Genomic DNA, 27,787 nt, shown 5'->3' with positions numbered 1-27,787 from the left:
CTCTTTCATGGATATTGGTAGGGTACATGAGAATATCACACTTGAGAGCACAGTGATTTGAGAATTATTGATTTTAAAAATTATTCTCATTGTTTCTCAAGATCTTTTCTAAGACGATGTCTCCCCTCTTAAGAAAATTTTAATATTCTCCCATATAAACACACATGAAGTTGAGACGTTTGTGTGGAAATTAGGCCTAAGTATGTTTTTTACTACAGTAACAAAGATTTTTTTCTCCTCTTTCTCTCCTAGTTTGGAATGCAAACTAAATTAACATTCTCTTAGCTTTAATTGCATACTGCCAATAGAAAAAAACTGAAAGAAGGCCGGGCACGGTGGCTCACGCCTGTGATTCCAGCACTTTGGGAGGCCGATGGGGGTGGATCACCTGAGGTCAGGAGTTCGAGACCAGCCTAACCAACATGGCAAAACCTCATCTCTACTAAAAATACGAAAATTAGCTGGGTGTGGTGGTGGGCACCTGCAGTCCCAGCTACTTGAGAGACTGAGGCAGGAGAATCACTTGAACCTGGGAGGCAGAGGTGGCAGTGAGCCTAGATTGTGCCATTGCACTCCAGCCTGGGCAACAGAGTGAGGCTCCATCCCCCCCAAAAAAAGAAAGAAAGAAAGAAAGAAAAGAAAAAGAAAAAACTGAAAGAAGTACCTTGACATTCTTAGTTTTTTACTTAAATGCCATATATTATTGACTTAATTGTCCATATGGCTTCCTGTCTTCTTGAATCCTTCCTCAGCCTTATCTGAAGGCTTGTGCCTAGTCTCAGACACTAGGACCAACTCTTACCCTTGAGAGCAGGGAGAGGTGAATGGTGGGAGTGAAATTTAAGTGGTTAGAGTTAGGTCTTCACCTAAGTGGCTCAATATCAAATCAAATTTCACGTTGATATTTTCCACACTTCAAGTAACTTACTTTCAACCTTCCTTGTACCACGATTCAGGTAACAAAATTTCTGTCTTGATCATTTTCCTCATAGACAATTCTTCATTCTCACAAGTCTCTCACTCCAGATGCTGAAAGCTTGTTCCTGCACTACAACCTCATTATCAGTTGGTAAACTGACCTACCTCCAGCTAAGTCCTATTTGAATCTCTAGTGTCCTTTGCTTCTAGAGTTCTCACTGCCATGCTCCTCCCCTAATATGGCTGTCTCTGGTTGTATGTATTGCAGACCACTTGCCTCGACTGCCAGCTGCTATCTGCATCCTTCTGTGTACCATGTTCTGCCTAACAACATCCTGGCATCACCCCCAGTCAGGTTTACCCTGGCCTTTAACCTGTCCTGTCGCTGCTAACCCTTTTGTGTGTAGCTGTTAGGAGATGTGACGTAAATGAAAGGCAACCTTATCTTGCATACAAAAAAAGCAAGAGCTTAGGAATAAAAGATTTTGGCAATAACTTCCATGACCACTATTATCTGTACATACAGGCTTAAAAAGTCTTAATGGGATGATGGAGTATGCTACTAATATGGCCAGCTATCAAAAAAACTTGCATGAGTTTGACACTCATGTGTCAGTCAGTCTGCTGAATTGAATGCAAACAAATGAAGAGATATGTGATGATTGTCAGAATTAATATGAGTACATAAGAAAGAAGTTTTAAAATTTTAAGAATATGGTCACTTATGAAAGTGAGGATAGTTCTTTGTTTGTGATAAACTCAGTAATGAAGATCATTTAATGCTGAGATGGGTTTTATATTCTAGCACAGAGGTTTGCAAACTTCTATAAAGGGCCAAATAGTACATATTTTAGTCTTTGTTGCATCCACCACTGTGGCTTGAAAGAAGCCATAGACAGAGAGTAAATGAATGGGTGTGACTGTTTTCCAATAAAACTTTATTTATAAACACAAAAATGAGAATTTTATATAATTTTCACAGGACAAAATATTCTTGTTTTGAAGTATTTTCAACCACTTTAAAAATGTAAAAATCATTCCTAGCTTAAGGGTCATATAAAATTAAGTGGCAGGCTAGATTTGGCCCACCAGTTGTAATTTGCCAACTTCTGTTCTAGCTTAATGCATATTTTCCTAAGCTTCTAATTGACTGGAAATGTGTATGTATGTTGGGGGCCAGCTGCTGGTGAACAAAACCGGCTGTAGCTACTGAGCATACTCAGTATGCTCACTTAGAAATCCCCAGAAGTTTCAGAATATATGACACTTCTGTAAGATTTCAGTAGATACCACAAGCAGAAGAGCAAGCAGAAAGGGAGATTTCCGAGAGTTTTAATGAGATGGGGGGCGGGGAGAGTGAAGAGCAAAAAAATGGTTTTTCCATATCCAAAAATATACCCAGCCCTGACTAAAAAAGTGCTCTTGGCTGGGCGTAGTGGCCCACGTCTATAATCGAGCACTTTGGGAGGCTAAGGCAGGTGGATCACTTGAGGCCAGGAGGTTGAGACCAGCCTGGCAAACATGGCAAAATCCATCTCTACTAAAAGTACAGAAATTAGCCAGGTATAGTAGGCGCACCCTTGTAATCCCAGCTACTCGGGCTGCTGAGGCACCAACCTGGGAGGCGGAGGCTGCAGTGAGCCGAGATTGTGCCACTGCACTCCAGCCTGGGTGACAGAGAGAGACTCTGTCTCATAAAAAAAAGCTTTTTACATTTTCAAAAATATGCAGAATTGTCCTTGACTGTTGAACAATTTAAATCCTCCATTATGGTTGTGAATAATTTTAAGACTCTTAGTTTTTATCAAATAACCAAATGGAAATAGGAAGTAGCCAGTAGATTATCTCTACAGCTAAACAAAACAAACAAAACAGAAACTTGCAAAAGACAAAGTATTCTTGAAAAATGAAGTAAGGTCCTAGAGAAGCTATTTCTACCATCCAACACCAGCTGAATTCCCAAATGGTTAAACTTTCACTATAAGTGCTACCCCACTCCAAGTAAAAACTAACACATGGGAGTAGTAAACATGAAACATTGCTCTCATTTATTTAATAGTCGTCACCTTGTAAATAAATATGAGTACATCAGATCTCCAGTTATGGGGCTGGAAGATTTTTAGCATAAGGACAAGTAGGATGCAGGGGAAAAAGGGAGAACGGCTAGAGGCATAGCAAATAATTATTTTCTGTAACACGGAAGACTTTTATCCTATTTATTTACAAGGGAAACCCTCAATTACAACTTGTCTATTAGGTTCTGAGACCTTATGTGAAAATCAGACCCCCAAAAAAGCCGGGGGTTGGGGGACCGAAAAACAGATCCAAGTGTATTTGATATTTGGCATTCTCCAGTGTCCCTCCCACTTGTCACTTTCTTTTCTGATCCGTTTCAGATTCATTCCATATCCTTTTCATATTCATTTTATGTTGATCCTCTTGTCCCTCCTCCCTCATTTCCGTGGTTCCTTCTCCCTCCTCGTCTCATTAAAACTCTTGGAAATCTCCCTTTCTGCTTGCTCTTCTGTTTGCGGTAGCTACTGAAATCTTACCGAAGTGATGTATATTCTGAAACTTCTGCGGGTTTCTAAGTGACATTGAGCATGCTCAGTAGCTAGAGCCGGTTTTGTTCGCTTGGAAATCTCCCTTTCTGCTTGCTCTTCTGTTTGCGGTATCTACTGAAATCTTACCGAAGTGATGTATATTCTGAAACTTCTGTGGGTTTCTAAGTGACACTGAGCATGCTCAGTAGCTAGAGCCGGTTTTGTTCGCCAGCAGATGGCCTGATTCGACCTCTCCAAAAATAGACATTTTAACTCTCTGAACTCCTGTTTAAGGAAGGATGTAATTCGCTTTGCTCTCTCCTCATTTTCAAGGTTCAAAGGGAAGCTGCGAGGATTCCAAGGTCCCACCGCCCTCACAGCCAATGAGGGGCCTGGGAGGGAGGAGCTTGGTGCAGCTTGAGCTTCTGAGAGAATCATTCCCGGTAGATGCAGCGGAGTCTGAGCTCTGCTGCATCTGTCACAGCAGAACATAATTAAAAACACAACAGTGGAAGAGAAACGCTGCAGACTATGGGACGCTGTAGGACTTTCTGAAACATTTGCTGGGGATTTCTGTGAAGCATGATCTTTTAAAACGAATTCTTTTGGAAGCCGGTTTGGGTAACTGGGAAAATGACACATATGCTAAATGCAGCAGCTGATCGAGTGAAATGGACCAGATCGAGTGCTGCTAAGAGGGCTGCCTGCCTGGTGGCTGCGGCATATGCTCTGAAAACCCTCTATCCCATCATTGGCAAGCGTTTAAAGCAATCTGGCCACGGGAAGAAAAAAGAAGCAGCTTACTCTGCTGCAGAGAACACAGAAATACTGCAGTGCACCGAGACCATTTGTGAAAAACCTTCGCCTGGAGTGAATGCAGATTTCTTCAAACAGCTATTAGAACTTCGGAAAATTTTGTTTCCAAAACTTGTGACCACTGAAACAGGGTGGCTCTGCCTGCACTCAGTGGCTCTAATCTCAAGAACCTTTCTTTCTATCTATGTGGCTGGTCTGGATGGAAAAATCGTGAAAAGCATTGTGGAAAAGAAGCCTCGGACTTTCATCATCAAATTAATCAAGTGGCTTATGATTGCCATCCCTGCTACCTTCGTCAACAGTGCAATAAGGTACCTGGAATGCAAATTGGCTTTGGCCTTCAGAACTCGCCTAGTAGACCACGCCTATGAAACCTATTTTACAAATCAGACTTATTATAAAGTGATCAATATGGATGGGAGGCTGGCAAACCCTGACCAATCTCTTACGGAGGATATTATGATGTTCTCCCAATCTGTGGCTCACTTGTATTCCAATCTGACCAAACCTATTTTAGATGTAATCCTGACCTCCTATACACTCATTCAAACTGCTACATCCAGAGGAGCAAGCCCAATTGGGCCCACCCTACTAGCAGGACTTGTGGTATATGCCACTGCTAAAGTGTTAAAAGCCTGTTCTCCCAAATTTGGCAAACTGGTGGCAGAGGAAGCTCATAGAAAAGGCTATTTGCGGTATGTGCACTCCAGAATTATAGCCAATGTAGAAGAAATTGCCTTTTACAGAGGACATAAGGTAAGATAGAAATTAAGGTGATGGGTGAAATGTGAGACTGTTCAAGCTGCCACTGCAGTGCCAGATACCATCTGTTGTCCTGTCGATGGACCCACTTCTTTAGTGTCTTAGATTCCTCTGACATCTAAACCTGAATTAAAATATATGCTTCATTACCCCTTTTAACTGTAACCAGTTAAAGAATTATAGGGTGCAAACTTTTCTAAAGTTTCAGAAGAATAAAATTTGCAACACTCTAAAAAAGTCTACTTAGCCTCAGTTACTCAAATATGCTCAGAATTATTTCTAACGCATTTTCTTAAAACTTAAATCCCAACTTGGTAGGTCGTCCTAAAGCACCTACCAGAAGAAAATATATATTTGGAAACTAAGACTAAACATATTTCCATTCAAATGGAAAATTTAGAATGATATTCTTCGTTGTTCCTTTGTTGTCCAAGAGGGGGGAAAAGCCAGGGTTTCTTATAGAAGACATTTTTAACAATTTTGCATGTCTGATCAATACGGAGCATCCCCATTCCCAAGACACGTAGGAGAGTGTCTCACAAAATGGCATTTCTACTACTCTTGGTTCATGTTCAGCACTGTATTTTGACAAAATGAAAGGAGGAAGTGAAATGAAATTTTGTCTAGCTTTGAACAAAAAAAGCTGAGATTAGAGAAGAAATGAGGAGTACAAAAGGAGTTTCAGAATGTTTTTAATTATTAAAGATTTTCAACATTAAGCAGATCCCTAAAACAATTAGCCCAATTATACATACTCACAGTGCATGAAGGTAACTTCAGAATATGAAATGACAGAAATTTCGAAGGCAATGCAATCTTAATTTAAATGACTTGGTGAATAAAATAAAGTATTCTACTGTTGAAGATGGCATGTCAATCACCAAGCAGAATTATTTAATTTTTAAAGCATCTGTAATTATCAGTGTCTTTAACAGCAGTAGCAACCTGAAAAAGAATATTTAAAGTAAATTTAGGAATCTTACTCCCACTTGAAAATTGACCTCATATATTGTATTATGTCATATTGATTTGTGATTCTTCTTGAACTATTGAATTCAATGATATAAATTATAGTGTGCTTAGACTTCTTGCATAAAAGACAAAATCCAACAAATTGAGTCAGTTCAAAAGTGGAGTCTGTACATATATATGTCATGTGTCCATTTTCAGATATTTTTGGTGTAATCAACAAGGACAAAGCTCTAATAATTTTTTATTCATGTCTTATATAATATCATTTAATTTTAACATCTCATACATAAAATTTAAATATCATAACTATAAATTACTTACATGTATTTTATACCTAACATTATGTCCACTGAGTAGCATAAACTTTTAAAAATAATACACATGTGACCAAAACTAAATAATAACTAATACTGGTATTAATCTGCATTTATTGGTTAAGATGCATAGATAATGCCATACTAAAAAAAAATAATAAGAAGAATATGTATATATCTTTAAAAAAAGTCCTCAACTCTTTTTCCTCTCTATAGGTAGAAATGAAACAACTTCAGAAAAGTTACAAAGCTTTAGCGGATCAGATGAACCTCATTTTATCCAAACGTTTGTGGTACATCATGATAGAACAGTTCCTGATGAAGTATGTTTGGAGCAGCAGTGGACTAATTATGGTGGCTATACCTATTATCACTGCAACTGGCTTTGCAGATGGTGGTAATGACATTTATGCTTAATCTCAAATATATTTTTAACATTATTTCTTTTGAAGTTGTCATTGCTAGTTTTATGTGAGCTAAACTGTGTACATAGTCATATTCTAGTTAACAATGGTCCGAAACAATGGCAGACTTTACAGCGTCCAGTGATAAGACCAGCAGTATGAAATAAGGAAACAGTGATTCAAAGACTTTCCCAGTTCTGAGCTATTTCAGAGATCTCTGATGCAGGGTTTCTGGGAGTTGACCGTGAGCAATTTTAATTATATTGCCTAATATAGGATGATTCTTTAGTTTACACTTAACCTCAGAACAAGTTAGTACCCTCAGAAAGAGTATAACGCAAGCTTTCCTCATGTGTTATAAACAATAGTTCTACACATCCCATACATTTAGTCTATAAATATTCTATAACTGAATTTGCCCTGCTTTGCGATTTCAAAAGTCAATTGACTACAATGGGCAAGCAGGAATATTGCTTCAGAGAATGCTTAAGTGCCATGGAATAAGGGCTCCTCTACTTGTGAATAATACAGATAACCTCTTATGCAGCATGATTTGGTGGTTTTGTAGGAATGGTGGTTGTCAAGCTGCAGCTGGCTAATTCTATCCTACCACTGTCTCAACAGTTTTTAATAACAGTTTTTATTCTTTGGAATAACAAAGAAAGATAAGGGCAAGGAAGAAAAGACAATGTTAAAATGTTGTATCATCCTTGGATGGGAGCTTGGATCTTAATCGGTTGGAACAGAGAAGAATTAACTGAAGAAGTATTTTCTACTCTTTTCCTAAAATAAGACATCCCTCCTTAAAAATCACTGGACTAAAATTGGCCATAAGCATAGGCTTTGTAGTGAAACAGAGTTTTGTCCAACTTTTGGTTCCCCCTCTTCCTACTTGTATCCTCTTAGTCTGTTTAATTAGAGTTGATTAAACTCCCTATACCTTAGTTTCCTCATTTGTAAAATGAGAACCAGAAAGGCTACTTCAGAGAATCGTTGTGAAGATTTAACTGAATAATGTTTATGAAGTACAGAGCATGTTATACTTGATATATGGTGACAATTATTGCCTAGAAAATAAAAGGTGACAATTATTACCTAGAAAACTAAGAATATTGTTACAGAATCTGCACTGTTTTATAGTTATTTTGTACAGAATTAAGGATGAATAGTTATTTGAAGTGATCTAATAAAAACAATAATTATAATATGCCTTAATGTTTTGAAACAGTGCTTCAATGTTTTAACCAATCCTTACAAAAACACTTGTCAACATTGAGTTATTCTTAACATAAATATGTTCATTTCAGTAAGTTAGTATTTGTCAGCCTTTCTTTGTGGCAAGTGCTATACATATATCAATTATACTTCACAACTGAACTGTGTAATAGACAGTATTTGTAGACCACTGAGAAAATTGAATTTTATTTGGTTTTATGTTTCAAAATTTATTAAAAAGAATTTAATTTTAAAAAGTTTATATTGAAAAAGGTATTGTTAGTAATAGTATTTTAGACATAATCCTTTCATAATGAAATAAAATTACTTTTTCAAGAGTATTAGAGAGAATGACACTTTAAAATCTACGGTTTTAATATTAGTTTTACCAAAAAAAGTCAAAATTATCAGATACTCACTTAAAAAGTCATTTCTTAAAATAACAATACTCATTTTAAAAGTTTAATATATAATGTATATTAGAGGCAACTCTATAGACAAGATTATGATGTAGTTTTGTTAGTCGGTGCTTGGACACACTGGTGTTATTAAAAAACCCTGGAGTATTCAGCATAGAACAGCAAAAATGCAGCTATTAAATGGTGACAAATTAACCCCACAGAGACCAGTAAGAAGTAAACAATGTATACAAAGAATCTAACAAGCTTATTTAACAAGATGTAATAATATATTTAAAAATAAATCCCACAAATCTTGAAAATACCATATTAAATTAAAGAAACATTAAAATTTTAGATTGAAATATAATAACCACATTGAGGCAGGTGAAACAAAGTATTTCTTAAAGCTTCTTTCAAAAGAAAATTTTTATATAGAGAAAAGTAATGTAAGAATTTCATAGACAGAAAAATGAATTCATATGACACTATTAATTGAGAATGTTCTTCAAAATCTGTAATATCAAGGGTTGCTATCTGTGCTTGTAATGTTTGCAGGTATATGTATGTATTTACTAAATATATTTGTCATACAAAGACTTAACACATGAAAATACTGAGTGACTTTACTTAGCCAAAAGAATTTTTTTAAGATAATAGTATATCTTTAAGGTTTTAGTTCTTGGAATTACATACCATGTATTTTAATCTAATCTTCAGTCATAGTTTACACTTATGCCTTTAGTTGTCCCTTATGTTAGAGGTAAAGTGCATGATGCTATATATTTTAAGGCAAAAAAAAAAAAGGTAGAAAAATAGGTGAGTCAGAAAGAAATGGCAAGGGGAAAATGTGAAGTAGAGGGGGAAAAAAGAGGATAGAATGAAGAAAAAAGAAGGCTGCTGTTCAAATGTTGGCTCCGCTATTTGATAGTTATCCTTTCCTGGGAAAGTTACAGACACTTTATGTACATCAGTTTTCCTATCTTAACTATAGGGATAATTATACACATCTTTCAAAATTTTTACGAAGTTACATGTAACATACTTAATGTGCTTTGAAACAGTCCTTGGCTAAGTAAGAACCTAGGTAGAAGCAATTGTTAATATTTATCATATTCTTACCCTGTGGCTCCTGAGTCAGATATCCTGGATCATATGCTGGCTTCTTTGCTTTCTAGACTGTGACCCTGGGCAAATCATGTAACCTTTTGTCCTTCAATTTCCACATTTCCAAAATGAGAGAAATGATAGCAGCGTTGTTACAAGCATTAAATAAGATCAGATATGTAAACCTTAGAACAAGGCCTGGCTCACAGATATTCAATAGATGTTTGCTAACGTGATCACTGCTGTAGCTTAAAGGAGCAAGTTCGAAAGTGATTAGGAATTCAGAGGTGAAAATGGAGAAAGGAAGAACCCGCATAATTTTTGTTGGAAGAGAAAGGAAAAATAATTCTATTGCAGATTTGCTGTACTATCCACCTAAAACTTTAAGTGAAATCTTATGGTAAGGACAGGATTATGTTTGTATTCAAATTCACATAATAAAATTACATATAGAACATGGCATTTTCACATCAAAAGAGGAGCTTAAAGGCCATCTGGTCTACAGCCCCAGCTTTGCCTAAAGTCACACAATTAGTTAGCGGAAGCTCTAAGGATGGAGGGCGTTATATAACTCCAGATGCACTGCTTTTTTCTACTGCATCATGCTGCCACCATATTAGCTACATTGGAACTTATTCTATAAGGAACATGGGTAAGTTTGAGGCAGAGTAATCATGGGACCAAATGGTTGGCAAAGAGGCATTGAAGTGTTAGATATGTAGAGTTTCTATTATATTATTTTTAAAGACTATCACCCCTTTCTTTACTTAGTATTAAGAGAATGAGTGAAATTATGTGAAGAAAATAGTTACCTGAGGTCTACAACCTCAATTCTTTAACATTAGTAGGCTGCCTTTCTTCTCTTGATATCAAAAGCTGTTCCGGGCAAGGAGGCCAGTGAAAGCTACGAGGTTACTCTGTCGATATCTTATCACAGACACCTAACAGGCAGGAAAAAAGAGTGTCTAAGCTACTAGCACTGCCAGTAATGTCCACGTTTGTGATCTGTGAGTCTGAAGCAGAATATCAGGAGTAACTGAAAAACACTGCATGTACTCCAGTAGCATGAGTGATGCTTTTATTCCTAAAATGTACTGCCAATAAGATTATAACCATAGCTTCAGCTTCTGCTGCATTATTGTCTCATATTCCAATGCCAAATTGTTGAAATGTTATTTTATATCGTGGGCCAATTTGGATATAATTGTACTCTTTTTGACCAATGAACATAGCAGTATCATCAATACATATCAAAGGCATACTTTAAAACTCTAATTAGGTATGCATATAAGTGACTATAATTGTTTAAAGTATAGCATATATGTCAATATGGGCATAATCATTAGTGTACCAGTTAATGAGTTGTCACAAAGTATAATGACCTTCTCACTATCAAGTAGTATTTGCTAGTTTGAAAATTACATAAATAGTATTATATAATACATACTCTTTTATGACTAGCTTCTTTGACTCAGTATTATGCTTATGAGCTTCATCAGTGTTACTGAGTATAACCACAGTATATTTATTGACTTTGCTATATAGCATCCCATTGTATGACTATACCATTTTATTTAACCATTCTGTTTTAGCAGACATTAGATTGTATCCAATTTAGTGGGTATTAGTAATAGTGCTGTTAAGAACATTTTTGTCCATATCTTTTAGTGTATATATATACATATCTGTGAGTACTTAACTAGAAGTAGAACTGCTAGATTACAGCCTATGCATAGGTTCAGCTTTAGCAGATTTTGTAAAACAGTTTTCCAAAAAAAGTTCTTTCAATTTACATTCCCAACAGCAATGTGTGAGGGTTCTATTTCCTCCACATCTTTGTCTGGCTTTTTCGTTTTAGACATTCTCATGAGTGTATAGTGGTACTTCACTGTGGTCTTAGTTTGCATTTCTCTAATGACTAATGAGGTTAAGCACTTTTATTTATTCATTGGACGTTTGGATAGCCTTTGTTATGATGTGCCTGTAAGTCTTTTGCTTATTTTTACATTGGTTTATCAGTTTTTTCTTATTGATTTGTAAAAGCTTTTATGTATCATGTAATGAGTCGTTTGTTGGATATATAATATACATGCACACCACACACACACACATACACATAAACACACACACATTTAATCTCAAATATATTTTCCCACCCTACATCTTGCCTTTTCACTCTCTTAATGGTGTCTAATAGAAATTCATACTTTTACTATAGTTTAATTCACCAATAATTTTCTTTATGGTTAGTGGTTTTATGTCCTATTTAAGAAATATCTGCCTAACTCAACATAATAAAGATATTCCTTATTTTATCTTCTATAAATTTCCTTGGTTTTTCATTTCACATTCAGATCTTCAGTCATTTAGAATGGATGTTTATATATGGTGGAGGATAGGCGCAGGTTATAAATTTTGTCAAGATTTGTCAAGATGACAAAGAGAAAGATAAATGAAGAGAAACTCAGATGATAAGCTTGAAAAAAGTAGAAGAATAAACTTACTTTTCATTTTTTAAAAATAATACACCTTATTTCTTTAGGTAAGTTTTAGGTTTACAAAAATTGATCAGAAGGTACAGTGGTCCTAAACACCCTCTCCCGCCATAGTTTCCCCTATGCCTTATATCTTGTATTAGTGTGGAACTTTCATTACAACTGATGAACCAATATCTATTCCTTATTAACCAAAGTTCATAATTTACATTAGGCTTCACTGTTTGTGATGTACATTTGCAAGGGTTATGATAAGTATATAAGGCATAACCTTAAGTTTAAAATTCTTTCCCATCTTTTCTGTGAAATAACAAGACATGTGACCAATTTTCAATATGTACTTGTTACTATCAGAGCTCCAAAGTAGCAGTAAAATGAACAGGTATAGTGTTAAATATGAAATCCTTAAATGAGGAACTTTTGACAAAATAGCTAAAATATTCAGTGAGGACAAAAAGAATGTATTGACCTAGAATAAAAACTGCTTAGTATTTTAGGTCATGGATTTATATCTCTGGCACTAAGGAATCTGGCCCTGTCTTAGAGGTCAGGCAGTTGGCTGTTGTGTGCCTGACAAAATACTACTGGCAATGCTCTCACAGTACCTGCCAAAGAACAACTAGTAGAATAAAAAGCCACATAAAATCTGCAGGAAGCTTTTGTTATTTTATTGCTAAAAACATTAAGAAGACCCAGTAAGCATTAATCTGCCAGAGCAAGACACAAATTATCATGCCGTATGAAACGCCAGTCCATCTGTGCAAATGTTTTTTCCTCTTAACAGAGGCTGTCGATGAAAACTACTATTCGAATCCCTTTTAACCCAAATTCATAAAATTCCATAATTATTTTAGATTGTCAGCCAGATTTTCTATGAGCCAAAACTATTCTTAGCATTTTAACTGATATAAGAATTTACTATTTTGGTACTCTTTTTGTGGCTATCTAAATTGTATCACACATTTACATGTCTTTAAGAATATCTATATTCTGTTCCCAGTCTATTTATGTAACCACATCTTTTGCTTCTCCCTCATACCAATGCTCATCAGCCTTTTTGTTTTCCTTCTTTAGGTAAACTAATTAATTAACTTCAAGGGGACTAACAGTAGTTCTCTAGAGCAGTGATTATCAGTAGGGCTAGGAGAGGACACATTGGACTATGGTAAAACATCTCCATGAACTCATGGTGATTCTGATAGTCCATGAAATCAGTGCTTGACATCAACCCATACAGTAAACTTAACCAGTTTGTCATTCAATTAGCATTACTTGACATGTCCCTTCTCTGTGCTATTGCTTATGCCGTACTTTTAATCTATTAAAATTTTATGCCATCTTCAAGACGTCTCTCAAAATCTACTCCTCCATGAAGCATTTTCTGTCTCTTGCAGCAAGTAATAATTTTTGCCCTCTCCAAACACCTTGCATTAACTCATCCAGGCTTCCCTACATAATTGTTTAGGAATTTGACATCTCTCTTCTACCAAGCTGCAAGCTCCCTCAGGAAAAAAAAAATCTGAAAATCACATTTTTTCCTGTTATATTCCACAGTATCTTGCCTAATTTCTTGCACATCTAGATGTCTAGTAAATACATGCTGGGTGAATTTTACCTTATATTGTGCAGGTATCCATTTCAAATAAGTTAAGCTGTCTATGTGCAAAAAAAGTAAAAATATCTGGTAATTACAGCAAGGCATAAAGTATATATTTGCACTGAAATCCTTTGAGATCAATTAGAGTGAACTAAAAATCAAAATGGGCCTATGGCTATCTATATCACTGCTACTTTCCTCCTTAGCTTATAATATCTAGTTTGGAAATTTGAAGATAATCTATAGAAGGATCTTTTCAAATTGATGAAAAGATTAAAGTAACAACCTGGAGAATGTAATTTTGGATACTAAAACTAAAATTGAGTGGATATACAATAATAGCAACGACAACTAGAAAAAATAATAACTGCTGATATTTAGAGCACTTACTGTGGGCCATGTATTGCACTAACGCTTTATTTGGTTTTCACCAATAACCCTTAGAACCCTAAAAGATAGGGCTGTTTGAGATAGTTATGTACCTCATTTTACAAGTGAGAAAACAGGTGTGGAGAGGTAAGTGTCTTGCCCTACTTACCTTACTACTTGCTTATAAGGAATAAAACCTAGATTCAAACCTAGTCTGATTCCTAACTCTTAACCATAATTTTCCATTGACAGTAATTTAGGATGTTCATCCATCCATCCATCCACTCATCCATCCATTCAATACACATTAAGGAGTACTATGTGTTAGACATTGTGCTGAATACTAGGAATAAAGAATAAAACACACAGTCTGGACCTTCAGAGAAATTATAGTCCACTGAAAGAGACAAGGATTCTTAGGAAAACATTTAGTAAAGTGTTAACTCTTAAAGAAGGAGAAAAAGTTAGGCAAGAAAGAAAGGAAAGTATATTAAAGTCCAGAGAAATCACATACACAAATGCCAGAGATTAACAGAGTATGTCACGTATGGGGTGCTGCTGGAGCGTACAGTGAAGGATGGTTGAGAAAGGTAGACAGAGGCTAGATTATGAGAATCAGCTAATTTGCATTTCTATTAAAGAAACCACACCATAAACGTTTGTTTATTAGTTAGTAGTATTAATATTTAATTACCAGATCAATACTATTTTATTGCCCAGTAGGTATTTTATTTTATTTTATCTTATTTTATTTTATTTTATTTGAGGCAGGGTCTCACTCTGTCACCCAGGCTGCAGTGTAGTGGTGTGATCTCCACTCACTGCAACCTTCACCTCCTGGGTTCAAGCGATTCTTATGCCTCAGCCTCCCAAGTAGCTGGGATTGCAGGAATCTGCCATCATGCCCAGCTAATTTTCGTTTTTTTTTTGGTAGAGATGGGTTTTCACCATGTTGGCCAGGCTGGTCTCAAACTCCTGGTCTCAAGTGATCTGCCTGCCTCAGCCTCCCAGAGTGGCAGGACTACAGGCATGAGCCACCACACCCGGCCACCCAGTAGTACATTATTGCTCCCTCCTAAGGGCAGGGAGTCCAATATGGAAAGGGTTGAAAGAATGCTAAATGAAAATAGTTTTAGTTCCTTTTGATTTATTTGTCCCAACTCTCATTTTGGAAAAAATAATAAAACAAGAGGAACTTTAAACAAAATCTGATACAAACACTTATTTCTCTCCTCTCCTCTCTCTTCTTTTCTTCTTTTTTTCCTTTCCTTTCTTCTTTTGAGAAGCGGTCTCACTCTGTGGCCCAGGCTGGAGTCCAGTGGCATGATCTCTGTTCACTGCAACCTCCACCTCCCAGGTTCAAGTGATCCTGCTGCCTCAGCCTCCCAAGGAGATGGGACTACAAGCACGCGCCACCACATCTGGCTTATTTTTGTGTTTTTAGTAGCGGCAAGGTTTCACCATACTGACCAAGCCAGTCTCAAATTCCTGACCTCAAGTGATCCGCCTGCCTAGGCCTCTCAAAGTGCTGGGATTATAGGCGTGAGCCACTGCATCCAGCCCAAACACTGAATTTTCAATGATTCGTTATATTTCTAGAAAATTGCTACTACTAATGAAAAATTAATATGTGGTTGTTTTAGCCACAATTTAGTTTGTATAATATAAAACATTAAGTTACTAAAAAAAAAAAACTCAGTAGTTTTGTAATTTGTTTTTATATCTAGAGGATGGCCAAAAGCAAGTTATGGTTAGTGAACGGACAGAAGCCTTTACCACTGCTCGAAATTTACTAGCCTCTGGAGCTGATGCTATTGAAAGGATTATGTCTTCATACAAAGAGGTACTTGCATTTCTTATTGTCAATTCAATTAAAATAAAATTTATGAAAATCAAGCAAAATGTCAATTACCAAGTATACTTAGTATTTTGGAAACATATCTTTTCTCTGCCAAAAATTGCTGAGTATAATCAAGATTAAGGGCAGCAACTCACAAGTGTAATGCTGCTAATATCCTTTGTTTTATAATACTATCAATTGTTACTTCTCTTTTTCTCTCTATAGTGTGATATCTTTGTTTTCACATTTTAAAGAAACCCTTAGGCATGAACTCTGGAGCCAGAGTGCCTAAATTTTCATTTTATGAATTTACAAATTATGTGACCTTGGGTCAAGGTCGCTAATGGGTCTGTGTCTCTGTTTCTTCATCTATAAAATGGGGATAATGATAACACTGACTTGTGGGGTTGTTGTGAGTTGATACATGTAGAATATTTAAAACAGCACATATTAAAGACTCAATAAATGTTAGCTAATAACATTCCTTATATATCTTGCAAACTTTTACCTTTCCTTCATTAAATGGGTAATACCTTCTTACCATTGGGCATTCTTCCTGCAGAGTTTGGGTCTTCCTGTTTTGTGTCCATCTCAGTGTATGTCTGATGTTTTACCATATTATAACTGTCTACATTGCCCGCATCACGCCACTTAGCTCCTTGAAGCAGGAACTGCCTTACTCATCTTTACATTTCTAATATCCATTTTCATACTTGGAATACTGTATGTGGTTAATAAATATTTGTTGACAAAATAGTAATAAGACCTGCAGATACCACAGGGCCAAGGTTAAAATTACTTAATTTAATTCAGATATTACACAATGTTCCCATAAAAGTTATTCTCACTACCAGTTACTCTTATGGCTATCATATCAATATAAATTCTAGAGCATCATTGTAAATTTAGCTGCATATTAAGTCAGCCTTGAATAAACTATATAAAAGAGTTACAAAGGGCTAGCAATCAACTCAATTTTTTTAAAAAGTTCAAATAGTAATTTTGATAATCTGGAGACACAGTCTTTGGGATAGATTTGTTGATGTAGTAAATTACTTAAAATTGAATGACAAATCAAAATTTTATTTATCTCACATTAAAATATTGTGCTATCTAGGTTAGAGAAATGATACCAATTAGTTTTTCTAAACTGTCTCCAACTCAACAAATGATTGCATTTTGCTTTATTTTGCCTGAATTTACTTTTAATCATAAAATGTTCACTTCTAAAAATTCTTGTACTGCTGTGACGGCACATGAAAGCACCCACCATGCCTTCTCTGCTAGCACCAGAGGGACCAAGTTTCCTTTGCGGAGTTAGGGTTCTAAGACAAATTCTCTGTCTTGTACCCCAAAGTAATTTGTCTACCGGCACATTCTTAGTTTTTGTCAGACACTTCCTGCCATCTTCACACTCCACCCTGGTCCACTGACTCATTGCCTCCTGCCTTTCTTGAATTGACCTCTACTTGTGGTTTCGGAATTTTTTTCTATGCAAATATTTATATTTGCCCAGGTTTCACTTGAATCCCTATTTTGTTAATCTTTAAATTTGTTTTCCTCTACTTGGCAACTCAAGAGGTTCTTCTAGATACCATTAGAAATCATCATTTAAATAGCTATAATATTAATGTATAGAAATGAAATAACAGTGTAATTACAGATCTCTCAGTAGAGATGTGTTGTAGAAGGCTTTTAATAATAATACCTACTTATTTACTGCTTATGTTTTCCATACAGAGAAATTTTACACAAATGTCAGCATTGTTGTATTTTTCCGCAATTTATTAAGAAACATTTATTTCTGAGATGCCTTGCTTATTCTTGTGCATTCTTGTGCAAGAACTATCCTTAGTTCTTGTGCATTCTCTTTCATTGAGAAACATGTTCTTGATAGGAAATGAGTCACCTTTCACAGTACGCTGATAGCAAGGTGTTCTCTTAATAGAAAAACAGCAGGAGGTTAACCAAAATGAACAGCTGACAGAATAGGAACAAGGCACCATTCCATTGAGCTTTGTGGACTAAATTAGATATTTAGCTCATCTTATAATCTTACCTAGAAAAAAATAATATATTTAATGTTTTTCTTTGGGCATATAAGTCATGTTTGGCTTCAAAAGAAGCTGGATTGTGGGAATTATACTGAAAAGGATTTGAAGCTTTTCATTTAGCTTGCTCTCAATATTGGTATCCTGCCAAATACAGGAATTTTGACAATCAATTTGGCTCGGAAACATTCATTTCATAATAGGACAAAAAGGTACTTTTCTCCTACTGAAAACTTCCTATTTTAAATAGAAAAAAGATACCAAAAATAAAAGATTATAATTTCATTGAATGACCTTAAGCTTTCCACAAAATTTATAATTTATTGGAAATGAATTTCATCATGTAAACAGAGGTCAAATCAGAAATTTGACTGAAAGATTCTTAAGTCTCATTAATATTCTGAAATCTGTATATTATGTTTTATATTTTCAATCAAACATATTATTGTGTTATAGTGCTCTTTTGTACTGTCATGTGTTTTAGTTTTCAGATGTATTATATATCTCTCATGTATAATACAATAGGATCTTTAACATTAAGTCAAGAAGCTTATCTGATTACATATTTATTTAAAATCTTGTCTTGGGTATAGTAACTCTATTTTATATCTCTGCGTTGCTTTTAGGTCACTGAATTAGCAGGCTACACTGCTCGAGTGTACAATATGTTTTGGGTCTTTGATGAAGTAAAAAGAGGCATTTATAAGAGAACTGCTGTCATTCAAGAGTCTGAAAGCCATAGCAAGAATGGAGCTAATGTAGAATTACCTCTCAGTGACACATTGGCAATTAAAGGTATTAAGCTCAAGTTCTTTTATATTTTCCTATATTTAAATGTCTATCAACAGAACCAAAGCTTAAGAAGGTAGCTTTTAGTAGTTACAAAGTACTACTAAATAGTAGTAGTAACTTTAAATAACCAACATTATTTAAACAGCAATCCCTAATATTAGTATTGCAATTTGAGAGGTGGTGACTAACATTACCATAAAAACACAGTGTTATGCTACTTTTATTTAGGACACAATTTTCCAAATTATTTTTGGAAACTGCACATATGGCATAATGAATCGTTTGCTTTTAAAATTCATCTAACAAATAGAATTCAAGCTAATGTCATGTTGTTCTTCATTATACTGTTTCTAAACTTAAATTTGGTTACATATTTTTTAAAATTGCATTATTCTACGTCTTATTTCCCTTTTTTGCAGCACTGTGTTTTTTTTTCTATAGGAAATGTTAATTTAGGGAAATAGAGTAGTTGTAAAAATTAAGGCTGGGTTATTTCAGATTGTATAGATTTGCTATTGTAATGATGTTGACATTCAATTATTATAAAATGTTTCTCAGAAAGATTTTCCAAGTATATGTGTCAATATGTACAAATTTGCATTACATTAAACTTTGCTTCAGGTCTGGATATCTATATTTACATTTGTTTCTGTGATTTATTACTGTGAATTATCTTTATAATTGAAATTACCTGTTATACTGCATAATAATTTAAGTTATTTAATCAGAAACCTGTGATAATGTTTGTATCTTACACTTTTTCTTAATTACAGGAAAAGTTATTGATGTGGATCATGGAATTATTTGTGAAAATGTTCCTATAATTACACCAGCAGGAGAAGTGGTGGCTTCCAGGCTAAACTTCAAAGTAAGATGATATTCAAGAATCTTCTGATTGTTGCCATCACACTAATACAAAACAACTCAGAATTCATGTACCTTATGTTAAATACTTGGAGGAGCATTTGGAAAGGGGAAATCAAGAAAGGTATGCACAGTGGCTCAATTACAGAAGCGGTTATTCCTCAGAAAGCAGAGAGAAAAGAGAAATTTGATTTCTACTGCTTTATTGCCAGGTTGAAAATCAAAATTATAGTGTACAAGGTAATTTTGGGGAACAATAGGAAATTTCGTCAGAAATTTGCACCTGGAAATATATTTTAATTTTTTGCCTTATAGAAATTACTTTTTGAAAAGCCAATACTGTAATATATTTACTAAAATATGAATAGAGGACATTAGCAAGTTTAATTTTGTCAATATACATAATTTGTTATTTAATATCTTATGTATTAATTACAAAAACTAAAACGTAAAAGTATGTAATAAACCTGAGTCTCTGACTTAAGGCATTATAAAATTCAAACACACATTTTGGGATTCAAGTACAAAATAATTTGCTGACAAGCATTAATGACACAATATAGCAAGTTGAGCTTAGTTCAAACAAAGAAATGGTTTGACTTGATAAAAGAATTACAAACATGATAACACATATGCTAATTAATGATTTTAGTATGGACTTTAGTCAAGGTTTAATTATTAAAGATGTATTTGCAAATATTTTGGGTTACAGAGAGTTGAAAGGAGAGGATGAGTAGCATTGAACAGGGTAAAATCCTGTGTCAGTAAATTTAAAGAAATTGTATTTTTAGCTGCAATTTGGTCAGACTTTATTTTTCCATGTATAGACCTATAGGATGATCTAATTACTAGGATCTGACCACAAGCACCAATTAGGTACTCATGGCACACACAGAGTATTTAACTATTTATTAATGGTTTCACAATTTATAATTTATCATTTTATAGAGAGGGTTTTTTGGTCTGGATACATTTTATAATATCGACTCTTGTTGCTCTATTTATTTAATAAATAGTGTACATGTCTTGAGCTTTGCTTACTAACTACATTAGTGTGGGCATATCACACTCTTTCTGCAGAAAAATTTAGAGCCATTTCTTTTACACAGAATAAACGAAACTAAAAATACTCAATCTAGTGAAAGTATCTTAGAAGGTCTGAAGTTGTACAAAGATATGCATTAGTAAAGTACACTTTCTTCATAATTATTCATTTCTAACTCAGACAGAGAACTATATTTAAATTCTCAGGTCCCTAAAATATAATAGGAAGTTCTGTTTCCTCTGCATAGATTGAAAAATAAGTTTCTAGAGGAAAGGATCTCATACCTTTGTTAGCCTTCAGGATTAAAAAACCATTTGCAGGCCGGGCGTGGTGGCTCACGCCTGTAATCTCAGCGCTTTGAGAGGCTGAGGTGGGCAGATCACCTGAGGTCAGGAGTTCGAGACCAGCCTGGCCAACGTGGTGAAACCCTGTCTCTACTAAAAAATACAAAAATTAGCCGGGCATTGCGGCGGGCACCTGTAATCCCAGTTACTCGGGAGTCTGAGGCACAAGAATCACTTGAACCCAGGAAGCAGAGGTTGTAGTGAGCCAAGATCATGCCACTGCACTCCAACCTGAGACAGAATAAGACTCAGTATAAAAAATAAATAAATAAATAAAATGCTTAAAAAATTAAAAATTATTTGCAGAAGAAAAGTTAGTGTGAGACAAAAAGAATTCTAAGCATCAGAGAACTTTATGCTGAGAAAAATATTAATATTAATGTAGAAAGTCTCCAATTACCCCTCAAAATGTGTTAAATTTCTGAGAATTCCTAATAGAGAATGGCCCTATTAAAATATTTTGCCAATGTGCTTTTCACCATGATATATATGTTATTTAAAAAATCATTTGGAAAATATTTATGCTTCTACAAAATTAAACCCTTAGCCTTTTCTCTAGTGAAAGAGCACAAGCAGATAACAAATTAATTTTTTCTAGCTTCTTCCTAAGATTTTCTTGGTATGCTAGCAATATAATAATACTCTTTCATCTTTGAGGTCCAGTATGATGTATTCTACATTATTGATACTTGAATATTGGTGTCCTTTCTATACAAAGCTAGATCTACAGACATCCTGTAAATTTCTGATATTTATTTTTTGGGTATCACTGATTATAAAATTTCATTTGCTCTAGGTAGAAGTAGATAAAAATTGTAAATGGTGTTTCTGTTGCTTGTTCTTCACAATACCCTTTAAATACCATAATAAGACAACTTCTTCATCCTATTGTGTGGAATGGGAACTCAAGAAATTTAACAGTTTAAATGTCAATAATAAGATAGAAAATAAAGGGAAGCATCCAATAGATAATAAATAAATAACCTGTTTTATTTATGAATATTATATATATATTATTCACATACATGTAATATTCTATGTGTGTGTGTGTTTTAATTCATCCCTAGACATGAGACTAAAACACAATCCTCTTGCTTTCCTCTATCCTTGGTTTGTTAAACATATTTTCTCCATCTGTGAATAAAGCAGAATTTGAATCATCTTCTCTCTCTGATTATGGGCTTTTGTGATTTTTGTAGCATTTCAGACTGCTGAAGTGTAAAATTAAACAGCCCAGCTGACTCCTTGGATAACTGTGCTTTGTAGCTATTAACTGCAGTTAATTTTCAGTTGTATTTGAATTCAATGTAAATTTAATCCAATATTAATATCAAAATATAATGTAATATATTTTTACTTAAATTTTTATGATTTGTCTTATTTCCCAGGCAGTTGTTTTTCTCTATGTGTATGTGGTATCTGATAACAAATTACAATTTTGGAAAGCCAGTGCCCATTTCAAGAAGATCCATTTTCTTTGGAATTGAATTATTTTATGGTGCTTTTAGCTTCAGAGAATAGTCAAAAGCCAAATTTGTTCTCAACCCTGAAATATTTTTCCTTGATCTCTTGCCCATCCTAGGTTATCATGTGTTTGAACATTTTTAAAAAATAATTTACTTTTAGGTGCTGCCAAAATAAATCATTTTAAACTATTGCAGTTTGTAATTTTATTTCTTACTTTAGGTAGAAGAAGGAATGCATCTTTTGATAACTGGTCCCAATGGTTGTGGGAAAAGTTCTCTCTTCAGAATTCTAAGTGGGCTCTGGCCTGTGTATGAAGGAGTCCTCTATAAACCACCTCCTCAACATATGTTTTATATTCCACAAAGGTAAGTATATCTTTTTATATTACAAGAAACAATTTCCTTTTGCTCTTGAATTGTCTTGATTCCTCAAGCTCCTCAGTTTATATATCTTTAAGAATGTTTTTATTAAGAGAAACTATTAAGGAAATAAAAATTCACTTAGCCCAAAATATTTTATTACTGCTTTGATTGTAATACTCTCCAGGACAATACCACTTCTTTTCATTTTCACATCTGTCTACATGTAATAAATACTCAAAGACTGCAGATGTTAGTCTCAAGGAATAACAAGCAGCCTGTTCCAGAGAATGATTAGATTGCCTGAGATGTCAGATTATCTCTTCTCACAGAAAAATAATAACACCTGGATAAGTATACAGCTCTCTCCATCAAGCTGCATACATTCATATATTCTAAAATTGTTCATTTATATTTGAGCCTCCATAAAATAGACTTTACAATTATGCTATATGATTATTTAGTGATGTGTAACTTTCTTAAGTAAATTTTTTTACTGTAAGAATGAGTATCATGTAAACATAGAAAAAGAACATTATTTCTTCAGAGCTCTTTACCTATTATCTTCCCTGAGAACAATTAGAAATGTCTAAAATTCAAAGTTATACACTAAGAATTTGTAATATTCATTGTGGATAAGAGAAGATGAAGTTTGAAGAACTTCCTCATGTTAATTGGACCCAGTAATTTTTCCATCTGTCATCATCCTGGATACATAGACATCCCATAGAGGACTCCTACTATGTCAGAGGACTGTTTTGTGGAATCTAACAAGTGCCTAGGCTGGAAGTATAGTACAAGTACAAACATAAAAGTCACATCAAGTATGGTGCTCTCATATGTCCCTTTTGTCCCTTTGCCTTTGCCTGAATGTACTGTACAATCCTGTCTACTGGCCTAATTTTTAGACCAGACATAGTAGTTAGGCAGATGAGGTTTTGTGGGTTTTTTTCTTTAAAGTAAGACATACAGTGGTAGTAGGAAGCTGCCTGGAATATAGGAGAATGAAGAACTGCATTGGCTGAAAATGCTGGACATGAGCAATGACATAGATATTTGTGTTTAACACAAAATAGATAACATTTTGTGACACCAGAAGCATTGTCCCTTTCTGTCTATGCTTTCAATTCCTTTGGGAAACATTCTGATTCTGAAAGCTAAATTATACTGCCAAAAGTTTCTGTTTTAGACATTAATGTGTTTAGTAGGTTGATTTTACTTTTTTATTTAGGTTAGAAGGCATAGAATTATAAAGAAAATTTTCTATTATATCATAGAATTCTATTCTCTTGATGCAAGTAAAATCACATAAATAAATTTTATATTTTTAGCTACAGTTGTTGAATATAACTTTGACCTGAACAATATAAAACATTTCCAGAGAATAAGAAAGTGAAGAAATTCTAGCCTTTGCCTGCAGAGATACTTGACTCTGTTACTTTGCAACAAACAAAAATCACTAGGAAACTTTTTCTTAGTTATGAAATTTACTGTTGCCTAAGCAAAAAAACCAACTGCAATCTAGTTAAGGAGAAAAATAACAATGAGAACTCTATTTTTCAGGCTAAAATGTATTTTAATAATTACTGTTAAAAGTCATTTACCTTGATTATATGGCTTTTAGAAACATGAACATTTGGGTATATGTTAGAAGTTTTATAGGACCATTATCCTTGCAAAAACCATAGAATTTATTTAAATCCATATGTAAACTGAGAATCTAAATGTAGTGTTTCTTACATTCTAAAAGCTATTTTTTCGAGTAAATTTAAAAAATAATCATACGTGTTTTTATGATGTAAAAGAAAGCTGCTATGCAACCTATTTCAAAATATTTATTAGTAGGTAACTGCCTTATGATATTCTCATTAGTAAATATAATCTGGCTGGGTGGGGTGGCTCATGCCTGTAATCCCAGCACTTTGGGAGGCTGAGGCAGGCAGATCACCTGAGGTCAGGAGTTCGAGACCAGCCTGACCAACATGGAGAAACCCTGTCTCTACTAAGAATACAAAATTAGCCAGGTATAGTGGTGCGTGCCTGTAATCCCAGCTACTCAAGAGACCGAGGAAGGAGAATCTCTTGAACCTGGGAGGCGGAGGTCACGGTGAGCCGAGATCGCGCCATTGCACTCCAGCCCGGGCAACAAGAGCAAAACTCCACCTCAAAAAATGTATATATAATCTAATTTATTGTATTAATTCATAATAATCAAATATAAGTTAACTACTAGTTTAGCAGCAAAAAAAAATGAAATTTCATTATAGAATTGACACTTACGTATGAACTTCACAAGTCATAAGACAGAGCTTTACAATAATCCCCCTGTATTCACTTTTTGTGATTGAAAGACTTCTGGGTAGAGGATGAGTCTCTTTAGGGATTGATCAGAATGTACATTAATTGTTACTTGCATGCGAGAAAAATAGAGTATATTTTGTAAAAGTGGATTTATAATGATGTCATGTAGTATACAGAAGAAAGAAGTGAACTACTAAGGAAAAATTATAATTAACTATATTAGGCCATTCATTTTTTTAACCAAATCTTCACAAAGAATGCTGCTATAGCTCAGTTCATAAGCTTGGAAAGCTGAATTCCTAATAAATTATGAAACCACCTCAATGTTTTCCCAGCTAGTGTTATCTAGTACTTTAGCAGTGTTAATAATGAGAACCAGATAAAAGAAAATCTCGGCTTCAGTTCAAGAATACACACACAAAAAAATGTTGGTAGATAAATTAGTTTCAAAACAGCTTCCCCTTATCCTATCTTCATTAATGATGACATATGATCATTAGTGGAGCATCAAATACGTTTTTGGAAAGAAATGTTTCATCAAAATGTAGATTAACCATTCTAAATCTATGGAATGGTGTATGTTAAATTGCTTAGTATTGCTCAGGTAATACTTTAAAACGGTATTCTGGAAATTTTAGGCTGTTTGAGTTTCTGAGCCATGTGAATGTACTCCTTAAGCTGATGATTGAAACTCACTGCTCTCTCCTATATTAGCCATCCTGACCTCAGGAAAAGTCTTTCATTTGGACATAGATCCTGAATTTCTTCTGTCAATTCTTGTTGCAGTTTATCTGTCTTCCCAAGTCCCTAAGGACAGATTTGTGATCCCCTGCTCTCACTTTCACAAATCCACTAATTTATAGCCTATTTGTTACCTCCTAATCCCCTGGTAAGTTTCTGTCTTCATCCATGAAAGCCCCTAAACCCACCCTTTTATTTGTTTATTTTGTTCACCTGCTAACAAAATTTTATAGTATGCTAGCAATCATCAAAATAATAAATTGGAATATTTAGTGGGAGTTGGGGGTAGAGGGAGAGTGGGAGAGAAGCAATAGGGGAAGGGAAAGAAGGAAGAAAGACAGATGATAATAGATATTTGCTGACAAAATATATTTTGCTCAGAGCAAAATCGTGCTTTCTTTTGTACTAGTTTTTAAAAATAATACTCCAGAAGATCATTTGCATACATCACATTACAGTCAGGCCTCTGTATCTGCAGCTTCCACAACCTTGGATTCAACCCACCATGAATAAAAAATATTTTTAAAATAAACACTAAAAACAACATAACCATAAAAAATCATACAAACAAAAAACCAATGCATAGTATTTGTATTGTGTTAGGTATTACAAGTAATCTAAAGATGATTTAAGGTATATAGGGGGATGTGTGTCGGTTATATGCAAATACTATGGCCATTTTATATAAAGGCATCTGCGGATTTTGGTGTTTTCTGGGGTCCTGGAACCAATTCCACCCTGGGCACCAACCCCTCATGTAATTCTAACATGTCTGCTCTTACTACCTACCCTTCCTTGGCAGAAATACCTTGAAAAAGAAATTTTAATTGTAATTTTCTTACTATTCAAACTTACTATGCAGGCCCAAATACTAAGGCCCACAAGATCTGAAATCGATTCAGGCTTCCCACAATGGTGTACAAAAAGGCAACTTGTATAAACTTCTGCCCATCCATGACTTTGGAGTCTGAGAAACAAAAGGTTCAGAAAGTGAAAGAAGGATTATATATAAGTATAGAATTAAATCTGATCAAATACTTTTTTTACAGAAAGAAAAAGAAAAAAAGGGAGAAATAGCTGGAGTATTGTGTTTCATGTCAGGGAAATACAATTTTTTTTTCATTTAGTCTTTTTAGGATAGACAATAATTAGGATATAATCTCATTATGATGTTTATGTATCATTTAGTTATAAATAAAAATATTCAACTAACTGAAATAAAAACCAGAAATAAGTGCCTCAAAAAGGCAAGAAATGCTATGGATGTTCAAAATGAGGAAAAAAATTGAACAGTGTGTCATTTGACCTGAGTTTTGAAAGTAACTCAGGATTTGAACAGTTGCCATGGATTGCATCACTTTCTCCAATTTCTAAATAGGTAAGAAATACCACAGATTCAAATAAGCAGAAGTTTTTGTTTTTTGGACACTTTTGGATAGCATAATGTTCTTTCCTACTCTCCTCTAACACACTATGCTGAGAAAAGAAAGCATTTCTTAGACTCATCTTCACTAATAAGAAGTCATCAGTACATACTGGAAATAATAGTGCTCATCCTCTCGGTCCTTACTCGTTGCTGCACTGCACTGTTTCTTTTAGCTGAAGTTCTTTAATTTAATTTTTTAAGGTTTTTTAGTACTTTGGATGTTTGCCATTTTCCCAGTCTCTAGCTAAGGAGCTCAATCTGCTCTCTATAAGTAAGTGACACAATTTTATATGTTAAATTGCTTCTCAAAAAGCATAATAAAAGATGACGGTAGCTTGCTTCCACAACACTCATTACTTTTTGTTTCCTGTTTTCAGAAGATATTCTGAAATTATGAGTAACATTTTACTTATCAGCCCAATATTTGTTTATTTCTAACTATTAACTACTACTTCATTTACAGGGTTGTGTGCACAAGTACCATGTTACTTAATCTCCTAGATTAAATATAAATACTACTTAATAAATAAAGTTATGAATCACATTTTAAAATTAAATGCAACATAAAAGTCTTAAATTTGATTGTAAGCAGGAATGGTAACATCACTAATTAGATTGTACAGGAAATTAAATATAGATAATAACTT

At 34.5% G+C, this 27,787-nt stretch overlaps 1 protein-coding gene across 2 annotated transcripts in view; it reads left to right on the top strand.

Annotated features, from left to right (window-relative positions):
• The first annotated feature begins 3,712 nt into the window (after positions 1 to 3,712).
• Positions 3,713 to 27,787, top strand: part of ABCD2 (ATP binding cassette subfamily D member 2) — a 71,260-nt gene continuing 47,185 nt past the window's right edge. The window contains exons 1-6 of one of the 2 annotated variants that reach the window (XM_054442876.2): positions 3,713 to 5,033; positions 6,542 to 6,722; positions 15,638 to 15,753; positions 18,428 to 18,596; positions 19,367 to 19,461; positions 22,533 to 22,678. In XM_054442876.2, the coding sequence (XP_054298851.1) occupies positions 4,095 to 5,033; positions 6,542 to 6,722; positions 15,638 to 15,753; positions 18,428 to 18,596; positions 19,367 to 19,461; positions 22,533 to 22,678 (1,646 nt within the window). In that variant the 5' untranslated portion in view covers positions 3,713 to 4,094. The remainder of the gene's footprint in view (positions 5,034 to 6,541; positions 6,723 to 15,637; positions 15,754 to 18,427; positions 18,597 to 19,366; positions 19,462 to 22,532; positions 22,679 to 27,787) is intronic. The other variant, XM_054442875.2, reaches the window with a different exon arrangement.

This window comes from Pongo pygmaeus, chromosome 10 (genome assembly GCF_028885625.2).
Source record: "Pongo pygmaeus isolate AG05252 chromosome 10, NHGRI_mPonPyg2-v2.0_pri, whole genome shotgun sequence".
NCBI lineage: Eukaryota > Metazoa > Chordata > Mammalia > Primates > Hominidae > Pongo > Pongo pygmaeus.
Note: the sequence above shows the minus strand (reverse complement) of the source record. Positions and strands in the feature narration are given on the sequence as shown.